Genomic DNA, 24302 nt, shown 5'->3' on the forward strand with positions numbered 1-24302 from the left:
CACGTTTAGGTTCCTTTCCGAACGTCACGCACAGGGAAGCACAGGAGCACGAACGGAGCCTGGTTTCATTCTCCTCATCCACGTCCCTTCCGTCTACACTCGAGAGAGCCAAAAAGTAAACTGACTTTTCTGAAGCTCTGCTTTCTCTCTTTCTCCCGGAGCCTGGTTTCATTCTCCTCATCCACGTCCCTTCCGTCTACACTCGAGAGAGCCAAAAAGTAAACTGACTTTTCTGAAGCTCTGCTTTCTCTCTTTCTCCTATTTAGTTCTTTTAGATACTTTCTGGAAAATGATGTCCTTAGACAAGAGTCCAGAACACCAGCATTATGGTAAATTCTGCAGAGAAAAACTGGTCTTATTAGTGCCTCAACCGTGGGTTTCTTTAAATCAGTCAATAACTGTAAATACTTGATCAAGCAAACATTTAAAGAATAATAGATTACAGAGGTTTAAAACATGTGTTAGGTATCGATTGCTTAAATTTTGAAAATGACTTTGTAACTGCCATAATGAGAACCTCTGTTCCTTGTTTAAATAGTTAATTAATAAATAAAAACATTCTAGGGGAAAAAAAAATTGAGGTATGATAAAATACTGTCAAGATTGACACTTTCCGCATGTAAAAATTCGATAAGGTCGTTTTAATCTGGATCTGTTTTAATAATGTGGTTCTGTTCTCAAAATAACATGATCAATTATGTTTAAAAAAAAAAACAAACAAAAAAAACCTAGGTCTGGAAGGGGCCTACCAGTCTAATGAATTTGAGCAAAACTAAGGCGGCCTTTGCCCTGCAGTGAATAGAGAATGACTTATGTGTGACAGATTAAAAGATAATTAAAAGCTTTTGCTTTTAATTAAATGAGAAAGCATTATTACATCAATATTAATGAAATTCACTACACATGGCTCTTAATAGAAATTAAAGGAATAACTATATCCATATTTATTCTTCAAGGCTCCACCTTCAAGAGATAATGGGTGAGAGGATTTTTTTAAAAGAATAAGCCTTCAGGGCACATAATCTTCCTTTCTTTTCCTTTTATTACTCTGTAAACATTAAAGAGACATCTGCAATAATAATAACAGCCAAAAATTATTTTCATCTGATTCTGTCATCCTAAGCCATCTACAACCTCAAGATATTTTCCACATCTGCCTGACTCAAGGTTTGATGTTTAGACAAAAACAGTGCCCTTTTTTTCCCCCTAAATTAAATTAAAACCACAGCTACAGAAATCCTGCTTTCTAACAATTGTGCTATTTCCCTAGGAAACTGATTTTCCAAGCTAGCTGCCTTTGTAGATATAAATAAAATAAGTATTCTTATTGAAGGCTATAAAAACCTCTCTAACATAGAGACTGGTCAGTATCCAGAGTGACCAATGTCATAATATTCCATCAATTAACAGTGGTCTTGTAGAAATTGCTGCTTTGATTGAAAAGAATTAGATATGCCTACAGGTTGGGAATGAATGGAGCGGTGGACAAGGCTCCTTAACAGATGCAACTGATGCTGATCTTATTGTGCTTAATAATGAGCCCAGGAAAATGAGTAGTTGTGAAGGGACACAAAATGTAATAAATACCAAATTTTCTGATGGACAACTGTGGTACATTTCAATACATTTTGTGATGTTGATATGGCAAATATCATACCACAAGTCATCCAGGAATTATAATGCTTAATGCACACTTATATAAACTTTATTTTATGATAAAAATCACAGTAGAAAATAAAAACACATAGCTCACTGGATTCCACTGCAGATAGAGAAGTAAAACAAAACACAAACCCTAGATATGACAGGCTAATATGGTCAATGAAATAAATATTTGTATATGGAAACTGAATGAAATATATCCAGGTTCACCCACCCCACTCCACCATTAAAACAAAGATTATATATATTTTTACCAGTATTTTGAGAAATTTTATCAAATCTCCATGGGGAATGGACAGGGACTTGGATGAATTATAATTATAATTATTTAGCCATTCAAAACAGTCAGTCGTCGTTCGTAGCTGTACATCTGGACACTGTTTGTTAACTTCAGACTGTATTTCTTTAATGCAACGTTCTATACTATATAAAAGAAAAGAAAAAAGTTATTTTGGTAGGAAGCAGGTAACGGAGCTGTCACATAATATCATAGGGTCCTAAAATGCTTATATGTTGTACCTGGTGACACACAATTTACAAAATTATAAAACATCCACATGATATAAAAATAGTAACAGGAAAACTGTATATTTTCATTCATAATTGAAAACTGGAAGTTCAAATTTTCTGGCAGTTTCATTTCAAATGCGATAGAGGAAACATACTAGCTACTAAAAGATTAATTAGAAATTCATCTGTGTTAAATAAAAATTCAAGCATATTTGCAATGAAATAATGATCCTCTTGGTAGGCAATGGATGGAAGACAGAGATAAAATACTCTTGATGACCGAAATCAGAAACATATATTATCTACTAACATATGAATGACTAAATTATGGAAAACCTCAGTCAATCCAAATTAAGAAATCACAAAAGAGTTACAAAGAACTTATAATTTTAAAAGTTATAAAAGATATATGCTGTATATACAGTTACCACAGCTAAGTACCTTTTCCTGCCGTTAAACTCTACTCCAAAAGAAACAAAAAACAAAAACCCAAAATATACGAAAGATTGCATGTTAAAAAAAATAAGACTGGAAGAAAATGAAATAAAAAGTTAATAAATATCTTTGAGTGATGAAAATTTGGTGTTTTTAATTTTACTTTTCTATATTTTCTAAAATTTTTGAAGGCATAAGGTGAAACTCTTCATTTACAAGTAAATACATAAACGAAGAGAGAAAACATGCCCAATTGCATCTATCAATATATAAGTGTTTTAAAAATTCCATGAGAAGTATCTTTAGCTCTGAAACTAAAAAGATGCAATATGTTATTTTAATTTTCATTTACAAATCTGCATTAATTATTATAAATCTTTGTGGTGACCTTAAGCATAATGTCATTTGTGGAGCCACATGGATATGACATATTACTACCACCTGATGGCAGCATATCTAAACTGCAAGAAAGTTTATAAACAGGAAAGTTATTTTGAAGCTGAATCCCTTCACCTCAAACTTATGCATTTGCCTCTTAATAGTATAAAGAAACATCTGTTACCAAAAAGGTTACTACTGTTTTGAAAATATCATTGCTGTTCATTATCAACATGTGATAGAAACACGTAGGCTTTGGAAACCAAGCTCTAATAATTAAAATCGATATCATATGAAATTATTTTCTTCAAAATGTGTAAGGTATTGCTTTCATATAAAACATACACTGTAAAATCCTAAGGAAAGCTTTTCAGGAGACTTCTGAGCATGAGTGAATTCAAACCAAATTACTTTGAAACAAATACATTCTGAGAATCAAAGAGCCTTTTCATGAAAACAAAGAACTTACAAGAAAAACAATAGCTCCTTAGGCCACAGGCCATTCAGTTTTCTGATGAGACAGGCTTATTCAGGAATACCAGTTCTAAGTCTGGCACAAGATTGGCATATATTTTCTCCATTTATGTATGCACTTCTATGAACTGAGAAACACGATGCCCTAAGCTCACACCTCGACTCCAGGGACTGGTTATCAAAGGTTTTTTCTTATAGCATCCTCCTCTGTCTCATTCAGTGAAACCTGATAGATTGCAGCAATGTGAACTGGACAGGCTCAGCCGCTAGTCTACCTAAATCTATTTCAATCAAGACTCAGCTTTTAGGCTAATCTCTAACATCTGAATCTGGGTAGAGGCCAATAACTACAACTTATAAATAGAGTAAAGCCTTCAGAGAGCTAGATATTTCAGTAATTTGTTCAAACACTGATAAAGGGATTGAACAGTTGCATTTCAGAGGACCTCCCTCACTGATACAAACTGAAGACGGTGGAGCTGGCTTTTAAAATCATTTGTTACAAATTTCAAGGTGACAGAATTCATCTGTATCTGATTTTGCTTTTAGTTGGCTGTATATCGTGTCATTCTGCCATTCACCACTGTCTATACATCTTGTTTTAAAAGTCTGAAGTCTTGAGATTTATTGCCTAATTATTATGCAAATGAGTATTTTCAAAATTTAAGATGAATATCAGTTTGTTATGTAAGTTGGCAATTTTTCTTCTTTAATGTCAAAATTAATGTAAAAATTAATTTTCAACATCTAAAAGGTAGCATTATTTTCATATATGTGTAGTTATATTGCTGATAGAGATGGTAATCTTGGGTGGAAGGTCTATATATTGTCAGACTTAAATGATGCAAGATCTTGATCTAATTTTTCAGAAATAACATGACACCTGTCTTTATTTTGGTTTAAGTTGTTTTCTGCTTAAGTTGCTTCTAATTGTCTTTAGAAACAAGGTCAGTTGTGAAATTATAACCAAGGTAATTCAGCAAATAGAAATCCAATTAGCACATTTATAGACCAAAAATGTCAGAAATCTAATGTCAATGTAGAATTTCTGCCCTAAATAGTTCAAATTCCCAAATGTACACCATTAGTTGGTTTAGCAAGGACTTTCTAAAAGCATATTCCTAACTTTATTTGTAATATTAAAACCACTGAAAATATCCTAAATGCCCACCAGCAGAGAGAATGGTTAAATAATTACATTTATCCCATGAAACAGAGTCATGAAAATGAACTAGAAATACATATATCAACATGGATGCATCTAACAAAAGTAATTTTTATGGGGAAAAAGGTACAAATGAATACAAACCATGTAATAGCCTGAAAGCATGCCACATGATCACACACAGCATTCAGGATTATAATTATACATAGTAAAAGTATAAAGAAATGTGCTAGAAAACGGAGCACAATGTATAAAAATGTTGAATCACTGTGTGGTACACCTGAAACGAAATAGTATTTTAAATCAACTCTACTCTAATACTAAATACATACTTACATATATACATTTTAAAAGCAAAAAGAAATGTGCTGGAATGATTAATATCACCAAATGCAGGGTGGGGATGGGAGTGGGGTGAGACTGGGGAGATGTACGTAGTGAGTTTCAGCTGTAGAGCTAAGGTTTTATTCCTTATACTACATCATGAGCACATGAATGTTTATCACAGTATTCTCTATGCCTCTTCATATGTCTCAACACTTCCTAATAAATCTGAACCCCAATGTGCTTTAATTATAATGACTCTGAATTATCCAAGTTAATGATGTGTGCAAACGGATGCATTAGTGAGCGGCTGTGTGTAAATCAATTTATAAACCATTTCTAAGATGCAACATACAGCATGCTTTTTTTTAAAGGATATAATTTTCTTGTTCAACGTTCAATCCTAGGTTCCTTGAGTGGGAAAATTACTTGTTGAATGAAAGCATACCCGATAAACATTAACTGATTCCTGAATATGTGGTAGGTACTGTGATACATGCAAAGGACCTAAACATGAATAAGACATGGTTCCATCCCTAAAGGCATTCTTACCAATGAGAGAGATAGGCCTGTAAATGAAGAACTACACTCAGTAAGACTTGATAAGAGGTGTGTGTACGAAGTGCTAAGTGGGGGGAGTACACAGGAGGCAGGCACTCAGTGTGCCTCTGGGAGGTGCAGAAAAGGCTTCTTCCTGTAGAAGAGGAGATTATATGCGAGGATACTGATGCTCCAAGAAAAATAACCAAATCACTGTGCTTAGAAGTCCCTGATACCTGACCCCTGAGAATTCAGTGCTGATCATCTAATCTCACTGCTGGCCACTTTAAAACTCTATTTATTTGGACAATAAAACACATCAAGTTATTTTTTTTTGTCACAACCACGTTTACACTTGTAGGTATGTGTGTATGAATATATGCACTATCTTACTCCAAAAGGATAAAGATGTCCTGTAACTAGACGTCACTAAACAACAACTGCACAAGAGCTGATTAATACCGGGTGTGGCGCGGTTGAGGACAGGGAGAGGAACTGAGAAAAAGAGAATAATTATAATCGTGGTGCTTAAGCTTACTGTAAAAACTCTTACCGGAAAAGAAAACTAGCACTTGATGATCGCTTCTTGTATCCCATCCCACTCATCTAACATCACACTAGCTAAAGCAGACACAGTGGATGTCTAACCTGTAGCCTACTTTGTGCCAGGACTGTTTTAGGCAATGAGAATATAGTGCAGAACAGTTAGCCTTTAAAGCAAAAATAAAGGAGATAACAAGACCAGCTTTCAGGCACCCCAACTCAACTCCTTTCCAAGTCCCATAAGACGATCCTATTAGTCATAATTCTAGAATAAAGACTGTGATTAGCAAAAGGTGTGGCGTTAGTGATCCTTTTGAGACAAGGTGTTGACTTTACTAAATCCTTCACGGGGCCCTTTCCCAGGGGACGCTGTCGGGGTTGAGTTAGATCTCGCGGCATTGTCATCGGCAGGAAAGAGGGGCCAGCCACACAAGCTACATCTCCTTACCAGGGCCCAGTCTCATTCTAGCTTTCCCTCCCCTGTGCTTGTCCTCATAGCTGAGCTGGCTTCACCGGGCACCTCTGGTTGGCACCTCAGGGCTGGGGGTTACTTCCCCCTAGACCATAAACTCTGACCCTCCCTGCCAAATAGTGGCCTACTATTTCTGGCTCAATCTCCTTATCAGGTCTGCATTTTTAGTACAGTATTATTCATACTTTTGCTATTAAAACAGCTTATACACAGGAAGACACTTACTTCCTTTTCCTTATTTCCCATGGAAAGATAATACAACAATATTCTTATTGGAATATCCCCAATGGTGATTCTTTATTGTCTTAGGTCTGTTTGGCCAAAAGCAGGTAAAGCTAACTCACCTAAAAATAAAGGTTATACTTTTAAAACCTGTTGAACACCTAAAATGTATGCATTACCTGAAAGAACCTCTTCACGATCATCTGATGGAACTACTGATCCCACATTTTATGCTACTTATCTCAGTCTCCTGAAGCAGAGGTCTACTGAAAGCATGGAGGGCATACAATACAGGACTCTGAGAAAGAAGTTGGAACACCCTAGACTTCAAATAATGGAGCTAATAGTGACAGATCATGATGAGAAGAAAATGGTCTAACATGCCACCTTGAAACAGAGAGCATGGTTAAATTTATAGAAACCATCCATCCAATATTCTGCCACAATATAAAGCTGACGCCCTCCCCTACCACTCTGACCCTACTTCTCCTGGATCAAGACCAATGATATAATGATTAACAACAAAGTACTACTTGTTCTTTCTTAGATTTAAAAAAAAAAAGGAGGGGGGGCAGTAATCCTGCACAGTGCTAGCAAAACTTACATCCTGAGGTACACACAAATACTGTCTATAGTTAAGAAACAGAAAGGCAAAAGAAACTCTTAGTGATATATCTATCCAACTGAACATTAAGAGGAGAAACATCATTCATGACGTATTGTAAGCCCAAGACAACTTCTATGCCTCAATACTGTGTTAAGCTAAGAATAAGTTCTGTTCAGCTAAAAAAGATTTTAGCGCTACGTGTGGTTTTTAGTTCCTGGGGTGAGTTTGTGGATACAGCATTCACAGTATCCCTCTTTGGCAGGTTACTTACCTTCCTGCTACGAACGCTGATATGTGTCAGAAGTAAGTGATTCACCGTCACTGATTTCCACTGTCAGACCTAAGAGTCACCTAGCTCTGACTTGAATGGAAATAAGGATGTGAAAGTGAAAATGGTCTGGGAGAATGACAGCCTCTCTTGAAGGGCAGGTGAAGGTTCAGTGACCTCTGGGCATTCTAGTCCATTCTGGTGAATCACTGCTTTGGGAAGCAAAAGACCCTGCGGCTCATAAAACCTGATGATATGAAGAAGAGGGAAGGAATTCACACTTAGAATTCAGGGTCACTGCTAGAAACACAACTTTAAAAATTCAAGGGTAAGGAAAAATACTGTATTTAAAAATGAATTACTAATATTTTCTTCTTTAAAAGTATTGGGAAAAGCCATATTATATGGATGTTCATTACTTATTCAGTGTACACCATTGAGAGATAAATAGAACTGTTAGAATACAAAAATGCCAAGGGTAATTCAACTACTGCAGTGTAAGTGTGGCATAACTGATTCGTCATGACATACAATTTTCTAAAAGCTATTCTGTTAGGAGGCAATAAATGAGTGCATAAATGATTTACACTCTTCTGAAACATGGTTATTATTCAGTATTTTATTTTTAAAAATATATACACCCTATACTATTATGTTTATTCTCTAGAGTATAATAAAAACATAATTGAATTTGATGAAAAATAGACTTGATTCTAAATGTAGCACATGGCACATACAGCTCTCCCTTATTTTATCCCCCGTGAAGATCAATGGTCACTTGAGGTGGTTTTGCTGTAGGTTTGTTTTAATATATGGGCAATAAAATATTTTTAATTTTAAAATTATATCCTTATACTCCATGCCATATTTTCTTTTTAATACTAACATCTGAATTTTGACCTAAATAACAATTTATGAAGGCAAAGTACAATACTTTAATCATTGTTTTACTTCTCAATATGATTTTTTATTGACCAGGTAGGACAGAAAATAACTGTAGCTGGTTTAGCAAATAAAAATGAAACAGTCTATGACAAAAGCATCAGAGCTCAGTGACTTGGTTTTATTTCTAATCTCTTATTTTATCTCTCTTTTTTTTTTTGGCCATGCCCTGCGGCAGGTGGGATCTTGGTTCCCTGACCAGGGATGGAACCCATGCCTCCTGACGTGGAAGTGCAGTCTGAACCACTGGACCACCACCGAAGTCCCTCAGTGATTTGTTTTGATGGAGCCTTAAGGCCATTATGAACAAAGAAAGTTACTTTTTAGAAGATATTTAAATTTTGTTTTAATATAATCATCTCTCTCTATATATATGTATAACTGAATCACTTTGCCATCCATCTGAAACTAACACAACATTGTAAATCAACTGTACTTCAATTGAAGGAAGTTTCCTTAGTATCAGTTAGTGAAAAAAAATTCTCTAGAATATTGATAAGTGACTTGTTAATCTATTTAAGCTCATACTCATTTCATTTATAAGTTCCTTTGGGTGAGAAACTGTGTCATGCAATATACATGTATATAATACTGAATATATAAATTAAATAAATACATAATGATACTGAAGTTTAATATAGTGATTTTATATTCACATATATAATATAAATTATAATACACACTCTCTATAGTGTGGTTAGGTCACAGATATATGCTTTTTTAAAAATGATATGCTATTTTTTAAAAAAGATATATATATATATTTATATGGGTATGTATGTATATACATATAAATTAATGGCAGATACAAATTAAAAATAAGCTTAATTGTCCCTGTTGGAAATAAGGGAAAAGGTTTCCCTCTCTTTCTTTTTCTTATTTACCTTAGAAACTGCAAATCTAACTACTTTTTCATCTCTCTGAAATGTACCCGTTGGAAGACCAGATAGATCTTTTGTCAGCTTTCTCAGCCAGTACTATCTTTCTCAGAAAACTGGGAGCCATCTTTTCAAAACACAAACATCAAGGGGGGGCAACTCTAATGTCTCCCGGTGCCTGGGAAAAGGATCAGCCTTGGAAGGAAGGTTATGGCCAACCTAGATAGCATATTTAAAAGCAGAGACATTACTTTGCCAGCAAAAGTCCTTCTAGTCAAGTCTATGGTTTTTCCAGTGGTCATGTATGGATGTGAGAGTTGGATGGTGAAGAAAGCTGAGCGCTGAAGAATTGATGCTTTTGAACTGTGGTGTTGGAGAAGACTCTTGAGAGTCCCTTGGACTGCAACGAGATCCAATCAATCCATCCTAAAAGAGATCAATCCTGGGTGTTCATTGGAAGGACTGATGTTGAAGCTGAAGCTCCAATACTTTGGCCACCTGATTCAAAGAGCTGACTCATTGGAAAAGACCCTAATGCTGGGTGGGATTGGGGGCGGGAGGAGAAGGGGACGACAGAGGATGAGATGGTTGGATGGCATCACCAACTCGATGGACATGGGTTTGGGTAGACTCTGGGAGTTGGTGATGGACAGAGAGGCCTGGTGTGCTGCAATTCATGGGGTCGCAAAGAGTTGGACACGAGTGAGCGACTGAACTGAACATCAGTGGGTGCCTTGATTCAATTTGCAAAACTGCTTCTTATCATAAAGACATAAGAAGTTTGCTTCTCCTCAGGATGATGCCAACTAGCTTACACAGATGCTTTTTAATCATAGTGAAGTTATGATGAACCACGTGTGAAAAACTGTGCTGTCAATTCTATTTGAAGGCTGGTTATGAAACAGGAAGCAAGGAGGCAGGGCACAACCACTAAAAGAATGATATAACCATTAAGAAAAACAGGGGACCACAAAAACCGGTTAGAAACTACTAGGCCCAAGACGGTGGAAGATTCAACTTCAGTAGACCTTGAGCCTCATTATATGTTTATTGTAATATATAAGCATACACTGAAAGATACACCCACAGGCACCATGACAGTTCGGAGGTGACCGCAGAGACCGAAAAGTGGGTGGTGGCCCAATTCTTGGAAATATCTGCCCCTTCCCCAAAATATTTGTAATAATCCTCCCACTCAGCCTATGAAAGTACTCAGCCCATAAAAACGAACCACCCCATATATCAGGGCTGCTCATACCTTCTGAGAGAACCCATGCTGCCTATGGAGGGTATATCTCTCTAAATAAACCTGCTTTCACTTTACTATGGCTCGCTCTTGAATTCTTTCCTACACAAAGCCAAGGATCCTCACTTGGTGGGCTGTCCCAAGGTCTTGGAACTCTCTGGGGACCTGGGACATGACCATCCTCTTGCACCCCATTTTTTTCCTACAACAGATATTGTTTTTCCTGAAAACATGTATTACATGTAATGGGTGTACCTACTAGACTATATAAAGGGCTGTGATTCCTTTCTGCTTTTGTAGTCTTTTAGCAGATCACCTGTGATGTTTATGACATTTTGGTTTAAAGCTTGTTGAATAACAGAAGAGTTTTCTTCCTCTTCAGCCTTTGTGGAAAGGATTCCCAGAATGGGAGAAGATTTTAATTTTAATTATAATTACTCAACAATATGCTATTTTTTGCTTTTTATAAAAATTTTTTTGGAGTATAGGCTAGCCTTTGAATTTAAGTTATTTATGCCCATTGTTATGATGAAACGTTAACTGTATTCTCATATTAAACATGAGGGAAAAAACTGCAGGAAAATTTCACTTGCTTGGTTCAGCTTCTTTGACAGTGCACTATACTTTAAATTTTTAAAAAGGAAATACTATACTCCACTTGATAATAGACATTTTTACTGTGGTTTGTAACCTACACTGATAGGGACAGAGTAGGATAGTTACACTGGTAGTTGTAGAAGTGCCAGGAGGGGATTACAGATACAGAGGAAAACCAAGGGAACTTGGGGAGATTACTGCAGGTTAACGATTGCTTAAGAAACCTATCAGAATGTTGCACATGAAGCAGGCTTGCTTAACTATAAAACCATAAATAAAAGCACAAGATATGTCCCAGGTCATTAAGTGAAAGAAACAAAAAAAGAGGCCTGCATTCTGCTGGTTGAGTACAGCAAGATAAAGATATTTAGGACCAAGGACAAGAACTTAAAGGAAGGGCAAGATTCCAAAGTAGGAGACTCTCATGATACAGAAACCTGAGATGATTCAGCATATTTTAGGATATGTTACCATCCTTCTGCTGGTTTAACTAATTGCTATGACAGTTAGTTTGACCTCATAGGGTTGAACATTCTCCCGCCCGAAACAAAGGTGATGTAAGGCTGATGTTTACTAGAAGAATAAGGGAAAAGTCAGACTTTTCCCCTCCCCTACTTTTCTTTGATTATACAAGTGTAGACCATTTAATCCTCAGGGCAGAGCCCCCTTGCCTGTCCGCTTGCATCTCTCACAAGTGTCCTATATTAATAAGCCTACTTTCTTGCCTATCACTTTGCCTCTCACTGAATTCCTTCTGCCCTGAGACAAGTAAGTCTAGACACCAGCTGAATGATTCTAATTAAAAGACCATGGGTTCAAGTCTGAATCTGAGTTACACGGTTTCAACATGAGGTGAATTATTAGAATCTTGGGCCAAAAGGATTGTAGTTAATGAACTGATCCTAGGGTCCACAAATACACATGAAGACAAAAGTCCTTTCTATCAGAGAATATGTATTAATGGAAATCTGCTCAGCTGTTCCTGCTTCCCCCAGTGTTTATTTATTTATTTTTAAGTAATTCATTTCTTTTTGGCTGTGCTGGGTCTTTGATGCAGAGCATGGGGCTCTTTGTTGCTACACACGGGCTTTCTCTAGTTGCAGTAAGTGGGGGCTACTCTCTAGTTGAAGTACACGGGCTTCTCGTTGTGGTGACTTCTCTAGGGGAGCCCTGGCTCCAGAGTACACGGGCTTTAGCAGCTGCAGCTCGCAGGCTCTAGAGCATACAGGCTAAGTACTTGTGGTGCCCTGGCCTCCCTGTCCCAAGGCATGTGGGGTCTTAGTTCCCAGATCAGTGATTGAACCTGTGTCCCCTGCATTGGCGGGCAGGTTGCTAACCAATGGACCACCAGGGAAATCCCTCCTCCAGCGTTTAGTAACACTAATTTTGGAGTAGGTGATAAAGACTAACCTCACATAGATGGACTGCCTAGCCTCCCAATTAAGTGAGGAGATTGAAAATGACAAACATTACATAAAAATAATTTAATGTTCTGCTTTCAGCAATTCAAGCAATCCATGACCTTACACTATCATTTTTTGAATATCTAATTTCAAAATTTTAATTTCTGTGCTTATCCATCAAATGATAATGTTTACACATATCAATGAAAACGCAGGCCATCAATACTGGCAAGCTCTAAGAAATCATGAACAGCACTGCTGTTGTTCAGTCACTAAGTCATGTCTGACTTTTTGGGACCCCATGGACTGCAGCACTCCAGGCTTTCCTGTCCTTCACCATCTCCCGGAGTTGGCTCAGATTCACACATCCAAACATGACTACTGGAAAAACCATAGCTATGACTATATGGACCTGAGAGTCTCTTGGACTGCAAGGAAATCCAACCAGTCCATCCTAAAGGAAATCAGTCCTGAATATTCACTGGAAGGACTGATGCTGAAGCTGAAATTCCGATACTTTGGCCACCTGATGCGAAGAACTGATTCATTTGAAAAGACCTTGATGCTGGGAAAGATTGAAGGCGGGAAGAGAAGGGGACCACAGAGGATGAGGTGGTTGGATGGCATCACTGAAGCGATGGACATGAGTTGAGTAAGCGCTGGGAGCTGGTGATGGACAAGGAGGCCTGGCGTGCTGCAGTCCATGGGGTCGCAAAGAGTCGGACACGACTGAGTGACTGAACTGAACAGAGCTGAGGGGAGCAAAACTTGCCACCCTAAAATATGCCTCTTTGGCATATTAAATTATACCAAGCTGTCTGTTTTCTAAGAAACACATAAGGTAAATAATCTGAAAACCAAGTAGGAGTTACCCTTTCATTAGAAACATTCACATTTTTAAGGAAAAAAATCTCCATTTGTAAAGGTATCTTCTTCACTGTACCAAGCAGAGGAGGATGACCAAATCTCTCATCAGTGGAGAAGGCACTGACTAAAGTCTGTACAACAACCTCACCTTTGTTCATGATGCTTTTCCTGGTAACTTTCCGTGCTTGCTTCTCCCCACCCTCAACAACCTCTTTTGCCTTTAGGGGAGAATGGTATTTAAGATGAGGACTTTGGCCATTTTGGCCATCTACTCAGTTTTTCTGAGTCTCTCCCATGGATACAGATTATTGCACTTCTGTTTGAGTTTTTCTGTTCATTTGTCTCATTTCAATTTAATTATTAGACTATGCAAAGAGCCTAGAAGGGCAGAGGAAAATTTCTTCCTCCCCAACAGTAGTTCAACAAACTTTATCTATTTGAAGGCAGTGCCTGTATTTTTAGCCTTTTTTTAGCCTTGTTTAAAGTAGTAATCAGATAATAAAAATCATCTTCTATCCTAGAGGGAAAGGTCTAATTAATTTTTTGAGGAAAGTTAATGACAATTAAACCTAAAATTTTATTAAGAGCAGGAAACACAAAACGTAGACTATATAAAAGTTCTTGTAAATGAAACATGAAACCAACTTGTTTTAAAATTAACAATATTTACCTGATAGCATTTTGTTCTATCTTTTCATCAATGTCACTGAAGATCTGCTTAAACTCCAAGTCTCCAGGAAATGAATTTAACAAACAATGTAGGTCAAAAGAATTGTGGGGATATTCATCTCCCCAATCCATCCTGAGGAATAAGAATAAAAAATGTCAGTTTCCCCAAAATGAAAGGAAAAAAAAAAAACCCTCAAGTTAAGACACTAACCCAAAAATTTTAATTATGATTTATAGGCAAGATACAGCAGTAGAAGTAGGATTATTATTAATCTAGGTAGACTGTTTTGTTATTTAAATTTCATGAGGTGTGACCTAATTTTCACACCTCTACGGTGTGAAAACTGAAAAGAAGCAGAGGCTAACTGAGCATCCACTTCTTATTGTAACCAAGAGCTGCAGAGTATACCGTGAAGCCTCAGAGACCACTGTGAACAAGGGTAGTTGCTTCGAAAATTCAGCAACTCCCTCCACTCCCATCAACGTACTGACCTAGTAATGCTAACCTGAGAATTTTTTACAGTCTTGTCCTGTGGCCTATTAATATGTGAAGAAGGCAGCTACAACACCAATAGACACACTCATCCTTAATTATTTAATTATTAATAAATGCAAGTAATTTCTTCTCATACAATAAAGATTCCTCATAGGTTCTTATCCTGCACTTCAGAGAAGTAGTTTTGGAATAAAGCTTTTATTTTTCTTCAGAGAATTTAAGAGAAAAACATTTAACAAAAACATTTCAATATAGCAGTCCTTAGCATCACAAGACTTATCATATGAAACTCAATTAGTTCCAAATACAGAATAAGCATGGATATACCATTTTAAAATATCAAAAATCCTCATACACTTGGATTCTCCTATCTTAAAATATTTTGCAGTAAAAGGTTTAATTTTTATTTGAAAATAAATTATATTATAGGTATATAATATGCCATAATTAACATTAACTTGAAATCAGGCAACAAAAAAATCTCCAAAACTATAAGCTAAGTGGTAGATAATGCTATGTCCATCAGAAGTCATGCTTTAGGACAATAAAACTCCGTATTTCCATCTACCAATGAGTTTGATATCTTCCTATCTTCCCAGTAGCTCAACTATTACCAGAACGTGTGTGCATGTGTGCCCAGTCCACTCAGTCATCTCCAACTCTTTGTGACCCCATGGACTATAATCCACCAAGCTCCTCTGTCCATGGAATTTTCCAGGAAAGAATACTGGAGTGGGTTGCAATCTCCTACTCCAGGGAATCTTCCCAACCCAGGATCAAACCCGCATCTCCTGTGTCTCCTGCATTGGCAGGTGGATTCTTTACCAATGAGCCACCTGGGAAGCCCCCAACAGTCATTGTTAAATCCAACAGCCAATATTACTAAGTTGTATATTTATATACTAATTTGTATATCAGTTTGTATATTTGTATATTTTTAAATCTTTTTAGGTAATTCAATTTTTCAGATGATGAGTTATTCAAAAAGTGTTGCCAAGAAAAGAAAATTCCACTTTTGTAATGGAAAGACTTGAATGGCTGATGGTTCTTGTAGAGAACTCAGACTTGGTAAATATTTTGTTTGTAGTCAGCTTCTCTGTAATAAAACAAGTTATAAATACTCTGTTCAGAGTTGTTCCAATTTGTCAATATTGTAAAGACTCATTACTTCAGATTCCACATAAAACTAAAGAAAATATGTGTCGAAGTTAGCTTAAATATAATAGCAAACTAGTAATATAATTTGCTGTATATCTACTGTACAGATATACTACACTGTATATCTACTACGTATAAGGGACTTTATTTACATCACCTTCCTTAATCTTCATAATAACTCTAAAAATAGTTATTATCCTCATTTATGGGGAGGGAACCCAAAGATATCCATGTTACATAGCTACCCAGTGTTAGCGGTAGGGTTTGAACTCAGATCTGTTGGTTTTAAAACTTGAGATTGCTGGTCTCTTGAGAAATGAATCGGTTACTGCATACAAAACATTGTGGAATATAGAAATAATATTAATCAAAATGTTAAAATGGTTATCCTTGGACAGACAGGATAGACTATGGTTGATTTTTATTTTCCTTTTCATATTTAGCATTTTCCTATGTTTTGCAATAAGTAATTATCATTTTATATATAATTAGGAAAATAGTTTAAAAAAATTAGTCTTGCTCTCAGGAGGTATACAATCTCTCATTTTACATTTCCTGTATGTCTTCATTTGAAATATCTCCCAATCTTAACACTTCTCTCCTCCCATTCATGATTATCATTTCTTTCAAAATCTGATTCAAACCTTGCTTAATTCCTCAGTATCTCTTAACTATGACCATTTCATCAAAATTTTTATATTGTTTTGTTGTATTTGTGCTTACAAATGCTTGTTAAAAGAAAATCTGTTGTTTTGTATGATTTCAACATTGAATATGTATGCTCTGTCCTTCATTGAAATCAGCTCTGGAGTAAAACTATAATGTTCTGAAACACATCAAACATTCAAATGAGGGTGGTGACCAGAATTCTGAAGGATTCCCATCTACACAGTTGCATGATTTTCCCTATTTAATCTCAGTGGAAAAGTTAATCAATATATACAAAGACTTTCTTTATAAAGGAAAGAAATCAGAAAGGAATGCCATCTGATAACAATGATGCGGTACCAGAATGAGGAGGGTTCAGAATTTCATACAACAGGCAGAGATCAGTGATGCTTCCATATGTATGCTGAGGTGTCAAGGGGATGAAGGACAAGAGAACCAAGAGTCACCTTTACAGAGGCAGTGATGCTCAAAATGCTGTGTGATAGGATAAATGAAAACTTGAAGGGCAAACTATAACTAATAAGGTGAGAAAATTAACCTCAATGAATAGGGATGAATAGGACCAACTTGAGAAATAAATAAAGGAGGGAGAGCACAGGCAGGTGAGACTCTAAAGTCTGGGTTTAGAAGCTTCCTCTTTAGGATGGCAATGATGACTTTGGGACTGTGATGAGAAAGAAGCAAGCGCTGAAGGAATATGAGCAAAGGCACCAACGTTCCCATTTCCTCACGTGTAGTCTGGGGGCATCCACTGTGTCTGACTCTGTGCAAGAAGGCGCAGAGAGGTAGTGATTGAACACTCTCTTCCTCTCAAGGAACGGTAATAAGATGGTAAGAAAGGGAGCCAGGGACTTCTCTGGCGGTACAGTGGATGAGACTCCGCCTGCAGATGCAGGGAACACGTGTTCGATCTCTGGTGGTCTAGAAGGATTCCACGTGTTGAAGAGTGACTGGGCCTGTACGCCACAACTACTGAAGCCCATGAGCCTAGAGTCTGTGCCCTGCAACGAGGGAGGCCACCGCAGAGAGAAGTCCACGCACCCCAACTACAGAGCGGCCTCCGCTCTCCACGACTGGAGAGAGCCCGCACACAGCAATGAGGACTCAGCGTAACCAAAAATAAAACAAAGAAGTAAAAGTTTAAAAACAAAACAAAACAAAGGGAGCCAGTAGAAAAACCCACTGCTATATTCTAAGTAAAAGATAACTATGACCTCAACAGTGGGAAGGTCAATTATTGAGGGACCAGTATAATTTGGGAAATACTTCAGTGGTACTTCAAAAAGATAGAATTACCTTTAAAAAGAAAATCTAAGGGGAAAAAGGAAAGGGTTATGAAGTTATAGATCAAGATATAGGTTTATATTCTGTTTATGTTCCTGTTTATATTTATTAGACTTCCCTGGTGGCTCAGATGGTAAAGCATCTGCCTACAATGTGGGAGACCCGGGTTCGATCCCTGGGTAGGGAAGATCCCCTGGAGAAGGAAATGGCAACCCACTCCAATACTCTTGCCTGGAAAATCCCATGGACAGAGGAGCCTGGTAAGCTATAGTCCATGGGGCCACAAAGAGTCGGACATGACTGAGTGACTTCACTTTCACTTTATGTTCCTACAAATTGTCATTAGGGACACAACAGTAATTTGACATAATGAATGAAGTCTCTTACCCTAATCTATGATCAATTAAAGATGGGACTATAACTTTTTAAATTACAATAACTTTGTTTTTAAAATTTCCATTCAATAACATTTTTTAAATGTTCATTCTCCTGTAATGTTTCTGATCATTTTATGTATAAGATTAAAAAAAAGCTGCTTAATATTCAAACAAGTATTAACACCTGATATAATATTAATTATTGCCTTTTAAAGATGAGTTATGTTTGATGAATTATATCTAAGCCAAATATCTGTAGGTAAAGTTTCAGCCGTAGGCAAATTAAAACAGTTGAGTTAAAAATTCTTAAGAACAGTGAATATAATAAAATATGAAAATATTATAAGCACTTCCAGAAGACATTACAGTAAAGCAATAAAACTAACGATACCTTATGTGATCAAAAGAAGGCACACAAAAGTAATTTTGGACTCTCGCTTGTCCTTTAACATATTTTAAAATGATACCTTTCTATCCTAAGAGGTCTTCTTTATTTAAACAAATAAAATGGTTAGAGTTCTTATTTTATCTTTTTATGGTTTCTTCAATAATAAAGATCCTAATTGTCATTCTTCTTAAGATCTACATGATCAAAAAGAAGTCAAAGAGAAAAACCAACCCTTGGGAAGAAATTCACACTGAAATTTAGTAAAGGAAACATTTGGATCATGTGATTTCTTCTCCTGTGAGACGCCCCAGGGAGCAGGGTCACATGGCTTTCGCATCTATGGACAGACTGTGGAGTTAATATATCCACCTGTTCTAGCTCACGTGAAGTCCTGCCATTCAATATTATGATCTAGCCTAAAACAAACACAGTTAATTAGCACAGTAAGGAAGTGGGATATCTTGATCAATTAAAAATAATTATATGTACCACATATAACGGAACATGTTTGAAAATGTTGTTCTGTAATAAAACACCATTGAACTCTAAACATCACTGACAAGGCATCAATAGACTTGACTTCTGATCCTGGTCAGCCAATGCCTCTGTGACTTTGAGTGAATCATTCAGTCTTTCCAGAGGGATGGAGCTTAGGCTCCTCATTCATAAAATGAGGTGAATGGGTTTATTAGGCTCTGAGGATTCTTCCAGCCATACATTTGCTATATTCTAAAAAATGGTATGATAAGGATATATTTCTGAACCCCTCAAATTAACTCTTCCCATGGACTATTTCATTCATCAATACCACCATTTTTTTTCTGTATCCCAGACTCTCACAGCTAGTTTTAATTCTTCCCTTTTCCCTTTCCCAGGACTACTACATGAAAAGCTAAAGCAGAATCTATAACTTAGCAAGAAATATTATGTGAAAAGGGGAAACGTGAGCAGCAAGACATTCTTTCACTGTAACAGGTAGATGCCCTGTACTGATGTTCCATTTCACAACCTGCAGCTCCCTAAAATATTCTAAAAAGCAATCAGCCCCTGTTTCTGGGTTCCTCTGAACTGACACACTCTTTACACAACAAAAGATGTCTGAGACCAACTGACTTGTGGGTGTTATGCCTCCACAAGGAAAAAGGAGACATTAGGGGTCATACCTTTATGGTCATCATGTATCCTTGGTATTTTTAGTTTTATTTGTACTATATTCTTGTTTGGCTTAAATTTGCTCATTTGATAAAGAAGCAAAGTGAAAATAAACTTTGACCAGGTCATCATCCTTAAATCTGGGCCAGCCTTTTCTTCTGGCCTGGTTCATTTTTACTTTTCCAATCATATCTAGTCAGAAAGTAGTCTTCCTGTATCATTCACAAAATTCTGCCAACATTATCTAATTCAAAATTTAACTTTTACTAAATCTTGACAATTTTATGTAGTTCAGTGAACTAATTTATTGGGACATGGATTAAAGGTATAATGACTAAATAGTAACATTAAAGATAATAACAACTAACTCTTAGGTAGCATTTATATGGGCCATGCATTACCCTAATTACTCATTTAATTCTTGCCTTAATCCTATGTGACTTCCCTGGGTGGCTCAGACAGTAAGGAGTCTCCCTGCAACGCAGGAGACCTGGGTTTGATCCCTGGGTCAGGAAGATCCCCTGGAGAAGGAAATGGCAACCCACTCCAGTATTCTTGCCTGGGAAATCCCATGGACCGAGGAACCTGGCGGGCTACAGTCTATGGAGGTCACAAAGAGTCGGACATGACTGAGTGACTAACACTTTAATCCTATGTAATAGGTACTATTATAGTTGTTGCTTGGTCGCTAAGTCATATTGAACTCTATTGCGACCTCAGGGACTATAGCCTGCTAGGCTCCTCGGTCCATGGGATTTCCCAGGTGAGAATACTGAATGGGTTGCCATTTCCTTCTCCAGGAGACTCCCTATGTCGCGACCCAGGGATTGAACTCACATCTCCTGCACTGCCAGGAAGATTCTTTACCACTGAGCCATCAGGGAAGCCCAGGTTCTATTATAATCTACTTAATAAAGATGTAGCAACTGAGGCACAGAGAGGTTCATGACTTGCCTGAGATCACTTATACAGGAAGTGGCAAAGCTGGGATTCAGACTGCTTCGAAGGCTGTCTGTGCTTAATTCACAGTGTTTTAAACTGTCTCTCTATATAAAATTGTACTTTTTTATTTTACACGTTGACTTGCCATATATTTAACAGCTTTCCATACAACAATTATAAATTTCCTTCATTATGAAGCCTATGTAATTTCCAATTTTTTGTTCTATTTTTTTAAGGCGAGATCTTTCCCTATGATATTTCAGAGTTGCCAAAAATTTATTTCTTTTCATCAATCATTGAGAGTTGAAATTTTAATGCTTTGGCCTCCCCAAAGACTGAGAAACAACTCAAATGGATCTCCTTTTGCTGATAATCATTTCAAATACCTTATACATTAAAGTCTTACAACAGGAAAAAATGAACTTGTTATTTTATTCAAATTATTTTTGCAACTCTCATCTATATATAGCTTTTCCCCAGACTGCTGTGCTTTCTACTAATTATTGTGGAAGTTCTGATTATCATAATTATATGAGATAGAATATTGATATACATCCAGTAAGTACTCATATTAACATATTACAGCTATTAAAATCCCCTTTGATAAAATATATAAAATACTTCATTGTAACTCCTCTATTAGTAATTTATGTATGTGTATGTATGAAGTAGAAATTGACAGGATCAGTCAGAATATACTATTGTAACTTGACAAGCAAACAGAATTAATTGTCATATGCTTTACTCACCAAATTGACATTGCTTTATTTTTCAGTGCACCTCTCTTTCCAGAAAATATTTTCATTTTAATAACTCTTTATAATTTTCAACATGCAATCCTAGCATCTCTTGCTTAATACAACAGTAAAACCAAGATAATTGAAAATGAATTTAATTTAAGCAATTTTTTATAGCTTGGAATTCATATTTCACATGATTTAAAAGTCATAAAATTATTATATATTTTGAGATTAGAACTGAATCATGTCACAGATTATGGGGTTATGATTAACTTATTAATTTTCAAGTACAGTAAAACCTTAGTACTTTGGAAAACAGTACATCTGCCTTAGAAAGTTTAAGTTATTGAAGCACTTTTTAAAAAGCAGGTGTGTTATGTACCAAATGGGGATAATAAGCAATTTATGATATGTCAATTATATTTTTAAGAAACTCTCTTTTAATAATTAGGCAAGAATGCTTTGAACTTAGCATGAATTTTGCATTGAAGTGGATGTTTCTAAAGAAGTTAGAAGTTAAAAAATTTGTTCTAAATTGTTAATATTATTGATTAGCTAGTTAAATTAATGTGATACTACTCTCCTAAATTTTGGTAACATAATTAATTAAATCAATCTGATAAATAAATCCATCCATTAAAATACCCTTTTATGACTTTTTGGGGCTTTGCACCATCAACTACCATCAACTACTCCTACCATCATCAATATCCCTTTCAGCTAACTATAAACATGTTCAAGTTTCAAACCAACAAAACCATCCTTAGATCTCCTCCCTTTCATAGCCTGGCATCTTAAAATAACAGCCCATATTTCTTAATCTATGTTTTCATCCCTCACTTCTTGACCCAGAGCAATCTGGTTTCTGCCTCTGGCCTTATATGGAAATTGACAAAATATTTTTCAGTCCCTATCTTCCTCAGTCTCTGCACTACTTCGTACTGATGGCTGTTCTTTCTTAAAGTTGTCTTCTCTCTTGTCAATTTTCCTAAGTATTACGCCTTCCTAGTTCCCTTCTAGACTCTTACACCATTTATTCAGAGGCTCCTGAAAGGAGTCCCCACTTCAGTAGCTGGCCAGCTCACATTTCTTTTTTTATCTCATATATACTATCAGATATATAATGGTGGTGCATTTCTATGCTAGAGGACCCAGCTTTCCTGGTCGTAACTGATTGATTCAGGGTTAGAAATCTGACACAAGCTAAACCATCAGGTGCATACTAAATGAATTATGATATCTGGAATGAAGGCAGGAACAGGGAATCACTGGTAGTAAACCAACCAAATTACTTCCAGCCTCCCAAGAGAGGGTACATAGGTAAATATATTTTTTCGGCCGAGGCCCCTGTAATTGCCCAGTTCCCTTCCTCCTCTGACTCACTGATTGCTCAAACAGTTTCTTTTTGGTCCTGTGAGATACACACAATAAATCCTTTTCCTGCTTAAGTGCCCAACAGCCACTTCTTTTTGTTTGTATAAATTAACAAGAATAGTTTTTATTTAAACAAATAAACATCTTGATTGGCTCCTCTCTCATCTCTGACACTGAACACTGATATTCACCACAGGTTTCTCTCTAGACCTGCTTCTCATTTTAAACATTTCCTTGAGCATTTTCATTCAAAGCAATTACTTTTTTTTATGTAATTTAACTGTTGTAGATTTTTTTTAATTTAAGCAATGCTGTTTTACTTTTATTCATTGGATTTTTTCCCTCATACCTCAAAAATCTCCTCCTATTAGTTTCATTTTATAGTGTTCTCAACTCTCCTTATTTCCCTTGCCTGAGCTGGAAAGAGGCATACAGAACTTTGTCTTATGCTTCTCTTCTTATCCACCTCATGTTGGAATTATTGGTTCTCTTCTTACTTGGCATGCTTTTCATAACCTCTTCCATCTGTTATCTTGATGGTGAAAATCTCAAGTGTATGTTGCTAACTCTCCAAAATTGTCACACACATCTCCAACTACTTAAACTAGACAATGCGCTTTGCTAATTCAAAGATCTCCTAAACTCAGTATGTCCAAAATTTAATTCGAAATCTTTTTCTTAAAATGACTTTTCTTCCTATGTTATAGGGTCACCACCTATCTAATCTCCCTCTCCCATGGCTAGTATTGTGTCAGAAAACTGGCATGGTCTGTCTTTTCTATGGCCTGCAAGCTGAGACTGGTTTTTACATTTCTAATATGTTGTAAAGATTAAAAACAAAAAAAGAATATGCTAGGGTGGCCATATGTCATCCACAAACCCTAAAAAATATTTACTATCTGGCCTTTAATAGAAAATGTTTGCTGACCTCTATTTTAAACGGTCATCAAATGTTTTGACCCTTTCTCTCGCTAATATCTGAAATGGTCACCACTGCTCTTAAATGTAGCTTCGCCTTCTTTCTGTACCAGCGTCCTAAATCTGGAACACTATCTGGTCTCTAAGACTCAACATCTTGGGGTATAGTAAGAAATTCGTATTTGGTTTTTGCTCCTCCTATCCTCTTCATTACTTCGTCCTATGCGTCTCTTCCATTTGGCTATTATTGAGTTTTATCCTTTTTAATAAAACTGTAGTCATAAGTGTGGTACTTCCTGAGTTCTGTGAGTCATTCAAATGAATTATGGAACCCGTGGGAGCCCCTGAAGAGCCAGGAAGAGCAGGTATATCCAGTGCAGACTTCACTTGTTCACGTCTGAAAAGCGGTCAGTCTTGTAGGACTAAGACTTTAATTTGCTGTGACTGTGTGAACTCCAGGTAGTCAGCGTTAGAACTGTTAACTGCATCACCAGGATGATATCTACATTGCATACGAGCATTAGACTTCTGTTACAAACCAATTCAGATCAGTTCCCTACCCTGTCTAAATACCACTGAAGATTTTCCACAATGCATAGGAC

General features: G+C 36.6%; 1 protein-coding gene across 20 annotated transcripts in view; it reads right to left on the reverse strand.

Moving 5' to 3' along the window:
- Positions 1-24302, reverse strand: part of KIAA0825 (KIAA0825 ortholog) — a 404341-nt gene that overhangs the window by 334020 nt on the left and 46019 nt on the right. For all 20 annotated transcript variants that reach the window (XR_014056215.1, XR_014056216.1, XR_014056218.1 and 17 more), the window contains 2 exons: positions 14204-14335; positions 1917-2085 (listed from right to left, as the gene is read on the reverse strand). Coding sequence is in view for 11 of the 20 variants with exons in the window: in XM_081498685.1 (XP_081354811.1) it covers positions 1917-2085; positions 14204-14334 (300 nt within the window). In the remaining 9 variants the exon portion in view is untranslated. The remainder of the gene's footprint in view (positions 1-1916; positions 2086-14203; positions 14336-24302) is intronic.

Source organism: Giraffa tippelskirchi, chromosome 6 (genome assembly GCF_054371585.1).
Source record: "Giraffa tippelskirchi isolate mGirTip1 chromosome 6, T2T-mGirTip1v1.2.pri, whole genome shotgun sequence".
In the NCBI taxonomy this organism is placed as follows: Eukaryota; Metazoa; Chordata; class Mammalia; order Artiodactyla; family Giraffidae; genus Giraffa; species Giraffa tippelskirchi.